Source organism: Gobio gobio (genome assembly GCF_949357685.1).
Source record: "Gobio gobio genome assembly, chromosome: 25".
Classification (NCBI taxonomy): Eukaryota; Metazoa; Chordata; class Actinopteri; order Cypriniformes; family Gobionidae; genus Gobio; species Gobio gobio.
Window position 1 is genome coordinate 25846024 of NC_137121.1, and position 13266 is coordinate 25859289.

The following is a 13266-nucleotide window of genomic DNA, read 5'->3' on the forward strand; positions in this document are numbered from 1 at the left end:
ACTCCCAAAACTGGTCCTTCAAGAGTTACTCTCAACACTTCTTCATGTATTTTACAACACTTCAGCTTTTTTAGGATTCTTTACCTAACTTAAGTCTCTGAGATCCTGACACCTTGTACTTCTGTAGACTCCAGGTAGGTTGCAGTTCTGGAAAATGGTGGTGCCGGAGACTAAAGGGTTCCTGATGGTTTCACACTTAATTATTTTGCAGTTAACATGCGTCTTTTCTTCACCACCTGATTTTGTCTGACCCTGCTGACCCAATGAGCATTTCACTCTCCAGTGGTCATGCCTTAACTGCAAGTATTGCATTAGCATTGCATCATTCTCATGGGCATTTAATAATTTTTGACTTTTCAATAGGAGTTAAATCTCTTTTTTGGCTCATTTTATCTGTTAAAGAAAATGTGCCTAATAATTCTGCACACCTGAATATAAGGTGTTTTTCATTTCCAGCTTTCATGAACAATTCTATATCACTTATAAATGATTAAATAAAAAATTTATAGTAGTTATTAAGATTAATGTGGTTTGGAATTGGTAAAATGTGCCTGGAAAAAAATATGATCAGAAAATCAACGTGCCTAATAATTCTGCATGCAGTGTATTTATTTACCCCTATTCACTTTCACCATAGATGGGCCTCATTCCCAAAGTGGAATCCCTCCCAAACTTCTGCTCGCAGTCATATCTAGCTCAGTTTCAACAATACCGCTGTATTGAGTTGGGAGCACAGGCAGGAGACCAAACTCTCCCTGAAATATGCGAGAAGCATATTGGAAGCATGTCTGCCTTTATTCACAATGGTGCAGTGGGTGAGTATCATCTAAAAGTACGCCACTGATATACCGTTTTGTTCCGAATATAAGACAATGTTTTTTTTCTTGGAAATACATCTGAAATAACAATGGGAAGCGCCAAATACGAGTAAAACGAGTGTTCCGCCAAGGACTGATAAAAGCAGCGGAGTCATCAAACAACTCTCATTTAAGTTTATTAAAAAAAACGGTTTGTCAAAGTGTAATGACGGTGAACCCAAAAAGATAGTCTTGAAAATGCTAACAGTCAAAGAAAAGCTTACAGAGGTCCTAAAAGCAGCTGCTTCGACAGGCAAGTGTATCAGGACGTAGCCGAAAAAAGAAACAACGCCGCTTTCCATAACCAGAGCCGTCATCCAGCTGGAGGTAGTGAATATCGCCAAAGAGCTGAACATACCCACCAGCAAGGCCCATGATTTATTATTTCGGCTACATACTTACACACTTGCCTGTCAATATCCTCAAAGCGGCCGCTTTAAAGGGGCTATATGCGTTTTTCTGAAATTTAAACTCGCGACTGACACCTGTGGCCAAAAACAGAACTGCTCTTATTTTCTGCTTGCTCTCGCAGCGGTGGTGACGTCACATCAGCAGACAGCACGGGAAAAAAACGACCCGCCAGAAAATAGGAAAAATAGGATACAGGCTTATAGGTGCACCCACTGTGAGCGGACGAGGTGTCAGTATGCTCATCAGGAGATGTTTGAGTCATAAATGGTAAAATAAAAAGGCTATTGTTACGTTTATTTTGGGGAAAAAGTTGCATATAGCCCCTTTAATGCGGCGTAAGAATTACCTTTTTTCCAAAAGGTACACCTTGAAAAGGAGAGGTCATCTTATATTCAGGGTCGTCTTATATTCGGAACAATATGGTACACAAGATTTAATTCCATGTTACTATATGTATACTATGTGTCTCTGTATCAATCAACAGCTTGCAACTGTCATCACGTTGGAGCGTTTAGATCATCATGCAGTAAATTTGGAGGACAGTGTCAATGCAAACCTAACGTGATTGGCCGTTGCTGTGACACCTGTGCTCCTGTGACGTATGGGCTTGGACCCAATGGCTGCTCAAGTAAGCCATATTCTCTTGTGTCATTTAGGCATATTGTGACAATCCATATTTTAAAGTTGACATTATATAATCTGACTTAAATTATTAATAAAGTAAAAAATATCCAGGTGGTCCTGAGATCATAAGGTCAACAAGTCTCTTAAAATGGTGTATAGTATATGACAGTATAGTTTAGGTCTAGTTTTAGATCATTTAAATTCAAACTAAAGAAATAAACATTTAAAACCTATATGAAATGTGGCTACATTATTATTTTTCATTGAACATTCTAGCATGTGACTGTGATCCGTCTGGCTCTACCGCTGAACTGTGTGACCAGACAACTGGTCAGTGCTCATGTCGAGATGGAGTAACTGGCCGTCGATGTGATAAATGTTACCCTGGTTACTATGGGTTTCCCCTGTGCAGACGTTGCCAATGTAACAGGTTAGCTGACATCTGTGACCCCATCACTGGAGACTGTTTGGACTGCAGGGAACACTCCACTGGACCCAACTGTGAAAGGCAAGAGAGGATTTTGAGATCATATTGTTTCAATCAAAATAAATAATATTCACTGGAATTTAGATGCTAATGTTTTTTTCTGTTCCAGGTGTAAAGATGGTTATGTTGGTGACCCTGTCTCTGGGCAGCCATGTGAACCATGCTTATGTCCAGATGTGAATGGAAGTGAACGCTTCTTTGCCTTTTCCTGCAACAAGGATGGAGCCTCAAACTGTGAATGTCTGCCTGGACATGCAGGTGCTTGTTCACATTTTCATACACAGCATTTCCGAGACCATCAAAGAGTCTTTCAGCTACCTGTTTGATGTAACGCAGAGTGAGGGAACAAAAAGATGCAACACTATTTAAACAAATTCACTTATTTTATAAATCTTACCTGTACTCTTGCAGGACTACACTGTGACTCCTGCGCTCCTGGTTATTACGGTGACCTGAGGTTGCCAGGTGGCCGATGTGAGGAGTGCTGTTGCAACAATAACATTGATCCTCGAGATGGTGATGCATGCGATGCAATAACTGGCGAGTGTTTGCGCTGCTTACACAACACAGAAGGGCCGCGATGCCAGAGCTGCAAAATTGGATACTATGGCAATGCATTCGCTCAAGACTGCAAAGGTACATGTTTAAAAAGGTTTCAAACTTAAATGACAGTCTTCAAACATCAATGTGGGCCTTTCAGTTCTTCAAATAAATTGTAATCTCAAGAATGTAATTTTTTAAAATAAATTCATAGACTACCTAAAAGGGTACATTAACCTAAAATGCTTAATGTGGCTCAAACCAAGGAGAACCAAATTTCTCCTGTTTCCATTTCTAATGCCAAAACAACGACACTGCGACAGGGAAAGACAATATGTTGAAACATTTTGTCCCATTCTTAACTGATAAAGAAAAAAAAACTCTTAATGTGGCCCAGAATATAAACATACTGTATACATTTTAATGTTAATGTTGTGATGAAATGGACGTAGCAACAGATATCTCTTCTGTATTGTGATGTACATCCACGTGTAACAGATAATTGAAAGAAGAAAAAAAATTGGACAGGACTTAGTAAGCGATTAATTGGTTGTTGATTGGATTTTGCATTGTGGGCTTTGCATCCGAAAATGAATGCGAGCTTGCAGTTGACTGAAGGGGGGTGAGTTTTAAGTGGACTAAATTAATGGCATATGTCACCCGGGAGAAATCTGTAGTATTCTTGAGTCTTTTTTAAATTTTAATGTGCACTAAAACACCTTTATAAACACTTTTTGTCTTGTTTTTATTGTATATTTAGAGTGTTCTTGTGACCGGAGAGGCACAGATGACACAAAGTGTCCAGCTGGAAGCCCCTGTTTCTGTGACCAGGAAACCGGCCAGTGCCCATGTCGCACAGGTGTCAAAGGAGCCCTTTGTAATGAGTGTGAGGATGGATACTGGAACCTGGATGGGGACTCTGGGTGCGAGCCCTGCAACTGTGACCCAGAACATGCTCTCAACTACGTCTGTGATAAGGTTAATACTGTGGGCCCTATTTTAACGATCTAAACACATGGTCTAAAGCCCATGGCGCAAGTGCGATTAGGTGCACGTTTGCTAGTTTAACAACTGGAAAAATGGTTGGTGCGCCAGGTGCATAGTCTAAAAGGGTTGTCCCTAGTCGCTAAATGAGTCATGGGTGTGTTTTGGGCATAACGTGCAATAAACCAATCAGAGTCTCATCTCCCATTCCCTTTAAAAGCGGATTCGCTATGGCGGAATTTGCAAGTAGAAAAACTGAGCGCTTCTCTAGCGAGGAAATTGATCCGCTTGTCCAATGACGCCTACGTGCACATCATTACTGCAAATAGGTAGGCTAATTCTGATACATGCGCTAAAAAATACTGTGCTATTGACCTTAGACCAGGTTTTTGTTGGTCAATGGCGCAGTCGTTTTCAGTTGCTTCAAAATAGCAACGCGCCAACAATGTGCCTGAACACACCTCGTTTTCAGACCAGCATGCCCATGAGTGCACAAATGGGTATAAATGCATTTGCTATTTAAATAACGTGGCACAGGACGTGAAAATGATAACTGTGTCAGGCTGAAACTAGCAAAAAACACTTCACGCCTGGCGCCGCATTAAACCGTGTGTATGATAGGGCCCCTTATCTTAATTCAAACAATAAATTCAGTTTTCACAATAAGTGTCTTATCACAAAGGTTTCAACACCTACAATTTATGTCCTCCCAGATCACAGGCCAGTGTTTCTGCCAGCCAGAGTACGGAGGCAGAAAATGTGATGAGTGTGGGCCGAATCACTTTGGAAACCCAGATATACAGTGCATGTGTAAGCTATTACATGCAGAGTTTTGTTCTCTTCCAAGTCACTGTCTGCTGACTAAAACAAAATGATCTCATCCTTCCTTCAGCTTGTGACTGTAACATGGAGGGCACCATTTTTCCAGCTTGCGACACTTACACGGGTGAGTGTTTGTGTAGGCCAGGGGTGACAGGCCTTTTCTGTGATGACTGTGCCCCGGGTCACGACACAAACTTTCCTGCCTGTGAACCCTGCCATGCCTGCTACCACCTCTGGGAGAAAATCGTCTCAGATGTTAGACTGGATGCTGAGAGGATAGAAACATTGATGCCTTGCCCTGAAGACTATCGGCCTAGATTTGATCTACAACACTTACAGAATTTGTTGGAGAAGCTGCAGAGTCTGCTTAACCTGACCGCTCAGCATGAGCTTGAAAAACTAGAGGAGCTCTTGGCACGCATTAGGTATTATAATGCATTTACACAATTTCATTGACATACTACAATATTTCTGGGTCAATGTCATGATACTCATTTGATTTAGGATATATGAATTTATGCAAAAATTCTTAAAATGACTTGTATATCTTGATTAACATGTTTTTAATTTCTGAATATTTTTAGATTTTTTTTGGGGGATATAAAGTCAAAATGATACAGCTGTCCTGACCTGATATCACAATGAAGAGAAAAATACATATTTACACAACCATGCAGAAAAGAAGCATGCAAAAAATAAAAATTGTATTAAAGAACACTTTTTTTTAGGACATGGCAACCCCCAAAAAACATATTTATAAATTAATAATTCAGACTTGTCTGGTTATATCCAGTACAACTGGAGGGAATGTATACAGTAGTCTTTGTACAATATAAGCCTATATCTTGCATGGTATTCTACTCACTCCCCAGGAATGAAACGGAGACCATTGACCCAAACATAATTATTATTGATCCAACCGTACTTCTCAACACTGACATCGACAACATCCGCCTTGAGTTTTATAGGCTGTTGAAGAATCTCAGAGAGAAGACACAAGAGGTTCCCGTGACAGATGTAAAAGCTAATGGTTTGTGTGTGAAAAGCATCTCAATGAATATCAACATGAAAAGTTGTTATGGCTGAATCATACTGTTATTTGTGAACAATATCATTATAACACTTCAGTTTGGCTTTTAAAAGGGGCTACTATGCAACTATTGTGTCGTTTCTTCAGATATTTTCAAAAAGATCAAAAAGCTCTACGACGAGTTCACTGACAGTGAGAAAAAAGTGGAAGCGGCTAAAAAGGTCCAAGAAGCCTCCAGGAAGACGAGAGAGAACGTCACATTGGAAATTGCTAAGTGTCGTATAGGAGAAATGGATAAGCTGGACAAGAAAGTGAAAGCTCTGAGTGTCGCCAATCTCAACGAGGAGGTGAATGAAGAGTAAAACTGGGGTTTTGTAAATAAAGAAAAATCTGTAAATCACAGTGACAAATCTTTCTTTGTAGGTCTGTGGGGCTCCAGGTGATGCAGAATGTGAGAAAGCAAAATGTGGTGGAGCTTTGTGTGGGATGTGTGGGGGGCCGGCCTGTACGGGGAGTTTACCCATCAGCCTCAATGCCTCCAAACTGGCAGAGATGACCGAGAAGAACATCACTGCTCTGCGCAGTAAACTCAAAGAAGATGATGCTAAGGCAAGTCAAAAACATACCAGGACCTTCCTACTCTTGCATACTCTTATTTATATTTTTTTAAGCACATACTTTAAAGAGAATATTGTTTTGGAGTTCAAAGTGACTATATTGGGGTAAAGTTGTTTTTCAGAAGCCACAATATCTTTCTCACATTTTATCTTTAAAATGTAAAATGTAGGCCTCATTCTGTTTCTTTTCTATTTACAGCTCATGAACACCTCAAAAATGGCAAATGACATCAAAGATCAAGCAGAGGAGCTGATGAATAAAATTAATCAGAATAAGAACAAATATGAGAAGGAAAAGACTGACACCAAGAACCTTATAGAGAAGCTCAAGAACTACCTAAGAGGTATCGCATCTAACAAATCAGTTGCTAGCTTCTGGTAAAGCTAGCCTGGTCTTTGATCATATCCAGTCAGGAAAAGTAATTTCATCATCTACTCACCTCGGGTCACTCTCAGACAAATCAGCAGTAGTATCTTCATTTTGTGGAGCATAAAAGCAGAGTTCAAAGCTTATTTTTTTCATACAACAAAAGTAGACAGTAACTAGTGTCAATGTCAAAAGTACTATTGATATTCCTCAATCATGTGAATTGAGGAAGACTGAAATTAAAGTTAATCGCTGAAATCTTGCCCTCTGCTATAGCACTGAAATCTAATTCACACTTGTGCTGACTTAGTGTTTCCCAAAAAAATGTTCCTAATACAATACAATACATTTTAATTGGAATGAACAGTTATCTGTTTTGACCAACATAAAAAAAAATTCTGTCACACGTTACATAAAACTACAACTTGCTAATGCTCACAAACACACTATAGCCACTGCAATTACCCGGAACAATTTGTCCCAGGAACTTTTTTCTGTTGCTGTCTGCGTTTCCATCATGGTTTAAAGTACCGTGAAGATCAGGCAAATTAGTCTGGTGATGTAGGACTTTACAGTTCCCGCTGGATTTCGTCCTCCGCATATAAACTTTATAAAGCCATTGTTGATTCGAATAGCAAACAACTCTTACTGCACGTACCTCAACTGACTTTTAAAGATGGTGGTTGAAATAAAATGCTGCGTGGAGACAACCAATCAAAATGCTGCGTGAACTCAACCAATCAGCATGTTCAGTGCCCAAGTCCCACCCCCAAAAGTTCCTGAACTTTGAAAAAGTACAAAGTCACGAGCAGGGACTTTCTGAGGAGGAACTTTTTACCTGGAACTTCATTTAGACCCTGATCCCTGCGGTCGAAACACACAGAGTACCACCCCAAAGTTCCTAGTTCCTGGGGGAAGTTCTTGTGGTGGAAACGCAGCTTATTTTGCTAAGCAGCAATGAGGAGGGAGAATCTGGCTTTTTTACTCTTGTATTCAGTATCAAAGTAGTGAATACAAACATCTGAACAACAATCTGAGAACTTGTAAATACTCTTTGACTTTCTTTCTTCACCATAGCCCCGTTTCCACCAAAATTACCCGGAACAATTTGTCCCAGGAACTTCTTTCCCAGGTACTCTTTTACCTCCAGACCTGCTGCTGTCTGCGTTTCCATCGTGGTCTAAAGTACCGTGAAGATTAGTCCGGTGACATAGGACTGCGCGTGACTTTCCAGAGCCCACTGGATTTTGTCCTCCGCAAATAAACTTAATAAAGCCTGAACCTCGTCGACAGTCCATCGGTAGTATTTTTTAAACTTGATTTGAATAACAAACGACTCTTACTGCACGCACCGCAACAGACTTTTAACGTTGAAATAAAATGCTGCGTGAGCTCATCCAATTAGCATGTTCAGCGCAAAAGTCCCAACCCCGAAAGTTCCTGAACTTAAAAAAAGAACTACCTCGCAAGCAGGGCTGTTTTTAGGGGGAAATCTTTCCCCTGAACTTTATTTAGACCCCGGTTCCTGCGGTCGAAACACACCAAGTACCACCCCAAAGTCCCTAGTTCCTGGGGAAAGTTCCCACGGTGGAAATGCGCCTCATGACAGTGGTGTCTCAGAAACAGAAAGATGTGCACTGCTGCCTTTGTGTACCGCTGTATTTCTGCTTTTCCATTAGAGCCATCTACTGTTAGAGTCAATTTGCATTCTTATTTAGCCCATCTGCATTTTTTTCACATTAGTCTGAACAGACAAAACACATGTGAAAATCTGACCAAATTTCTGTACTAAACATTTGTGTTTGTTTGAACAGGCCTTCAATTGAGCCTGACAGCTGATCATAAAACTTAAAAAAAAACAGCTTCATTCTGAAATGTCTCCAAATCATATAGATTTGGTGTGTCACAAGAGATGAATTTCAAGAATTCATTTTCATTTTAAGATGAAACGACTTAAGTTCACATTTACAGCAAAGTAAAATGTACATCGTTAAATGTTAATTTAGTTGAGTATTGTACCTTAACAGATGAGATGGTGATGCCAGAGGACATTGAGAAACTGGCCAATGCTGTGTTGTCCATTCAGCTGCCCAAGTCCCCTGATGAGATCAAGGACATGATTGACAACATCAAGAAGATCCTGGCAAACTTAACAGACTTCAACGTTGATCTGGAGCACTTGGAAAAACAAGCCAAAATTGCTGAAAACCTGAAGGAGAGGGCAGAAGAAATCTTGTGAGGCTGTATTAATGAAGTCTATGTCTCACAGCTGTAGTTTCTAGTATAATAGTGTGCTTTATAAAGCTAAACCTGTGGTCACCACTCACCAACATCACTAATCCTGTTTGATTGTTGTATAACCAGGAACAGAACCGAGGCAATTGATGTGAGGGAGATAGTGAAAGCACTGAATGATACAGCAGTGCTCAACGACAAGATAGTCATTGATCTGTCTGAGGCTGAAGAAAACAATGATGTTATCAGTGGCAAAGTTAATGAGGTAATGGTTTATTTAGCTAAACAATGCATGCATGTTTAAGTAATCTTTCAATGAGTCATTATTTACTCACCTTTATGTCATTCTAGACAATTTTTCATCATGACGTCAGACACGTGGTCCTAGACCACTTTAATACTAATTCATAATTTCTTTTATTTTGCTCCATATACTGCTTTATAACAATATTTTCTCATCAATGTTAAATAGACTGAACCTAAACTGAAAAACATTGAGGATAATTTGGATGCGACTCGTGCCAAAAAGTTACTGGATGAAATTCAGGCCTTGAAAAATAAGACAGAGATGAACAGAGCTCAGGGGAAGGAGGCCAAAGATGCTGCCAATGCAGCTCTCGCCAGTGCCAAAGACGCCGACAAAGTAAGTCTTACAACCACAAGTACATATATTTTATGTAAATATGCAGTAGGTTGGATGTACAAACATAGTTACTGTTTAAAGGAGCCAATCTCATGTTAATCTTGAGTACCTATAGAGTAGTATTGCATCCTTCATGCATCTCCGAAGAGTCTTTAGTTTTATCAGATTTATAAAAGACAGATACAGCTGTACCGCTACTTTCCGGAAACAGTCGAGCTCCTGGAAGTGTGCCGTGACCCGTGGTGTAACCTGAATGAAGCATGTTGAAGGCCATGCTCTTGCTCTCGCTCTGGTTGATGTGTACATGCACTCATATGGGAGAATTGCCCATACAAGGAATTCCGCCCTTTATGATGTCAAACAGTTGTCTGGCTATCACCAGACCAAGCTCAATTTAAAATTGAACATTGGTCTGGGGAGTCTGCTATGTATTTTCTACTGCACAAGAGGCGTGATAAACGAGCATAAATTAAATTACTCTGTATGCAATTGGATAGTCCTTCAACCAATCAGACCACAAGAGACGTGATCAACGGGCAATGACCCATCGCTTCTCTATCCGCCATCGTGTTTAACCCGCCAATAGCGTGCCAAGTGGATAAGCCAGTCCATGATTGGTTCCCGCAAAAGTGTAACAGAAGCAGTAGAAATGAATGTACTGGTTTCCAGACTGAGCTGCAGGGCGAAATCAAATCGCCGGCAGATCAGATCATACAGGGCCTTACTCTGGAACTTTCTGAAACTTGTTTGAATCCTGTGTATTTGGCACAGAAATACTCCGTCATACGTCCAACTCGTTTTTTTTTTTTTTTAACTTTGGCCATGTTTAGGTCAGAATGCATGAAATAGTATTATACCCCCCCTTTAAAAGTATACGCATAATAACTGTAAAGATGCTGTAGCTGCCTTTATTTAGCTCTTAGTTAACCTTAACTTGTTCTGTTAAGAGTGGATTGCTTTTCTACATTTACAGGATCTTGAGGAACTGAAAGAGCAGTTTGAAAATTTAAAACGGAACGGCACAAACCAGAATGTTAACGAAGAGGCTAATGAACGTCTAAAGAACATCACAATGGAGGCAGAAACGCTGGCTAAATATGTGGAAGATAAAATCAAGAAAATTGAAGGTACAATATCGCAAAAACAGAGCAGCGTGCATCTGGATTTAATGGTATTACAGATTTCGATATGTTCGATATTTGAAATGTTTCTTTGTCCTTGGTTTTTTAGACTTGGAGAAAAGGATTCTGGCTGCAACTGAAAGAAAAGAGGAAAGGATAAAAGATTTGGAGGCACTCCAGAAAGAGGCAGACGATTTGAAGAACTTTATTGTTGACAAAGTGGAAAAATATGGTCTGTGCTCCACTTAAGCCTGCAAGGGCTTCCCTTCCTCAAAATTAGTGGAAGCATTTTTAGTGTTTGCCATGGGAGAATGCTGAAGGCAACACAGGGCAAAACTGCCTCGGACTAGGATTATGGGATAAATGCAGTCCTTTAAACTTGATCCTTTAAGCGTTTGCTGAATCTAGTGCTACGAACTGGTTCTCATCGAGCACCAAGAATGGTTCTGTCCAGTTTTTAAAATCTGTTAAATATGTTTAAGTATTTTCTTTCTAGTATTTTTTTTTTGGAGCAAATTATGGTCCAGTCCTGTGTTTTACAGTCATATAGGGAATGTACAACCCTGACTGTCCACTAGGGGACGCAAGAGTAAAATTAAAAATGCCCATCTCTTGCATCTACAGTGCCAGAGCAAAAAAAATCATATTTTACTCAAGTTATGAGTTTGTTGAACAGAATAAGATAAGTTGTGCACCACAAAATAATGACAACGAAAACATTTTTCTATTTAGTTGTCCTCACTGAGTCACAATGATTCTTATGAGCCAGGTTTTAAAGTGAATCATTCAAAAAGACTTTAAACTTCCTCCAATAGTAAGCAGTTCAAAGTATTTTCATTGTTTTTGGTTCATGGTTAAGTAATTAAAACCTCTATAGATTAAAAATCTACTTCAGCATTACTTCCAGAGTTCAGATCTACAGCTGCTCCAAGTGCAATAAGAAAAGACAGTCAAGTTTAGACGCCTGCTGCTTGTGGAATGTGTTCGTTTGTCTCTCGCAGGAGGTGGAGGGTCCGTGCTTTTGTCCTACCGTGTTAACAGCCTCTCTGTTTACTATTGAATTGCAAAACCAAAGGTAAAGCACCACTGATGTTATTTCATTGATCTGTCTGAGTGGATTTTCCCCCCTTTTTAGTTATAAGTGTCGTTGAGACATTTTATCTGAGATAATTTCATCTTCATTGAGTAAATTTAAGGGAAAAAAATCATGAAATAGATCAAATGTTTTAAAACGATTTAAAAATGAACCTACCTGATCTGATCCTTAAAAATGACTTTTAGGAGTAACATGTAGTCAGGTTTTTGACTTAAATAAAACCAGTTAATTTAGGTATTTAGTTTTTAATTTTTATGTACATTCAGTTCATAAAAAGTAAATTTTTTACCTTTTTTTTCTGGTTTTGCTTAGCAAGTCTGTTGAATGGTTAAACTGTGGCTTTCAGGTTTCTGAAGGAACTGCCACCTCACCTAATCTCTTCTGGAAGTTTACAAAGAGAAAACAAAGAAAAATGCTATGTGAACTGGTTAAAGGCGACAGAATGTAGGGCAAATGACCTTAAATAAGGAATCAATTTAGATTCACCTTTTACACTGTGTGCTTTGGAGAACTTGCCTTCAGAATCTACATAGCTGACCACTTTTTATTGCCTCAGGAATACAGTGATAATCAATAGCTCTGGGCTACTTAAGGTCTAAACTGACAGAGTTTAGTTTACCTCTCCCTGGTTATTTGGATCATTTCACTAATTTAGCTCAGCCGAGACAACCATTAGTTGAACATGAACCTCCTGCACTTTGACTCACCTTTAAACTGTCTAATTACTGAGGAATCCTCCCTTATTTAAGGCCATTTCACTGATCTCATGCCAGTTCATTTCAGCGTATCCTCTTTGAAAGTGAGAATAGCTGTTAACATAATTGTTGTTAGGATTTTGTAATTGTTATGCGTGAGAAAAAATATTATTTTATCATTTAATAAAAGCCTTTTCTGTTGCAACCACTGATGTAATCAGTTATCTTTCTCTTGATACTAAAAAAGTAGCCTACCACAATACTATGGTTTTGTGTATAATACATTGGAGTACCATGCTAATACCATGGTGAATGAATATAGCAGTAAGTTACATTATATAATTATCATTGTTAAAACATGGTGGTAGCCACAGTACTAACTTAGGTAGCCTACATTAAAGTAAATAGATCTGACATTTCGTTGGTACTGACAAACAAATTGAATACATTTGCCCACACGGGACAAAATACGACTATATTGCACACATTTTTCAGTCAGAAACCCCAACAATCCCTCCCTGAGTACGGTAACGTTAAATATCTTTGCTGTGTCTGAGGTAACATACCGTTTCAAATCCCATAAAACATCGCGTTTCCCTCAGTGTATGCAAATGCTTGCCATCACTTATTAATTCGACGTGTACATACATCAGTCAACTTGGAATCATATTCTTTAGTGCTCTTTTAATTAGTTTTATCCGTTTTGACCATACCGTTGCTTACCTCAAGACCACCTT

At 39.3% G+C, this 13266-nt stretch overlaps 1 protein-coding gene across 1 annotated transcript in view; it reads left to right on the forward strand.

The window, feature by feature from the left end:
* lamb4 (laminin, beta 4) overlaps positions 1–12736 on the forward strand; it is a gene marked incomplete at its 5' end in the record, with an annotated part of 36134 nt that extends 23398 nt beyond the window's left edge. Inside the window, 17 exons of the mRNA XM_079808793.1 lie at positions 638–815; positions 1753–1896; positions 2169–2400; positions 2489–2637; positions 2791–3015; positions 3680–3897; positions 4617–4713; positions 4796–5150; positions 5598–5755; positions 5903–6102; positions 6179–6364; positions 6572–6716; positions 8767–8974; positions 9104–9239; positions 9447–9617; positions 10591–10744; positions 10848–12736. Coding sequence (XP_079664919.1) covers positions 638–815; positions 1753–1896; positions 2169–2400; positions 2489–2637; positions 2791–3015; positions 3680–3897; positions 4617–4713; positions 4796–5150; positions 5598–5755; positions 5903–6102; positions 6179–6364; positions 6572–6716; positions 8767–8974; positions 9104–9239; positions 9447–9617; positions 10591–10744; positions 10848–10987 — 3096 coding nt within the window. The 3' untranslated portion in view covers positions 10988–12736. The remainder of the gene's footprint in view (positions 1–637; positions 816–1752; positions 1897–2168; positions 2401–2488; positions 2638–2790; positions 3016–3679; positions 3898–4616; positions 4714–4795; positions 5151–5597; positions 5756–5902; positions 6103–6178; positions 6365–6571; positions 6717–8766; positions 8975–9103; positions 9240–9446; positions 9618–10590; positions 10745–10847) is intronic.
* Between the last annotated feature and the right edge of the window lie 530 nt (positions 12737–13266).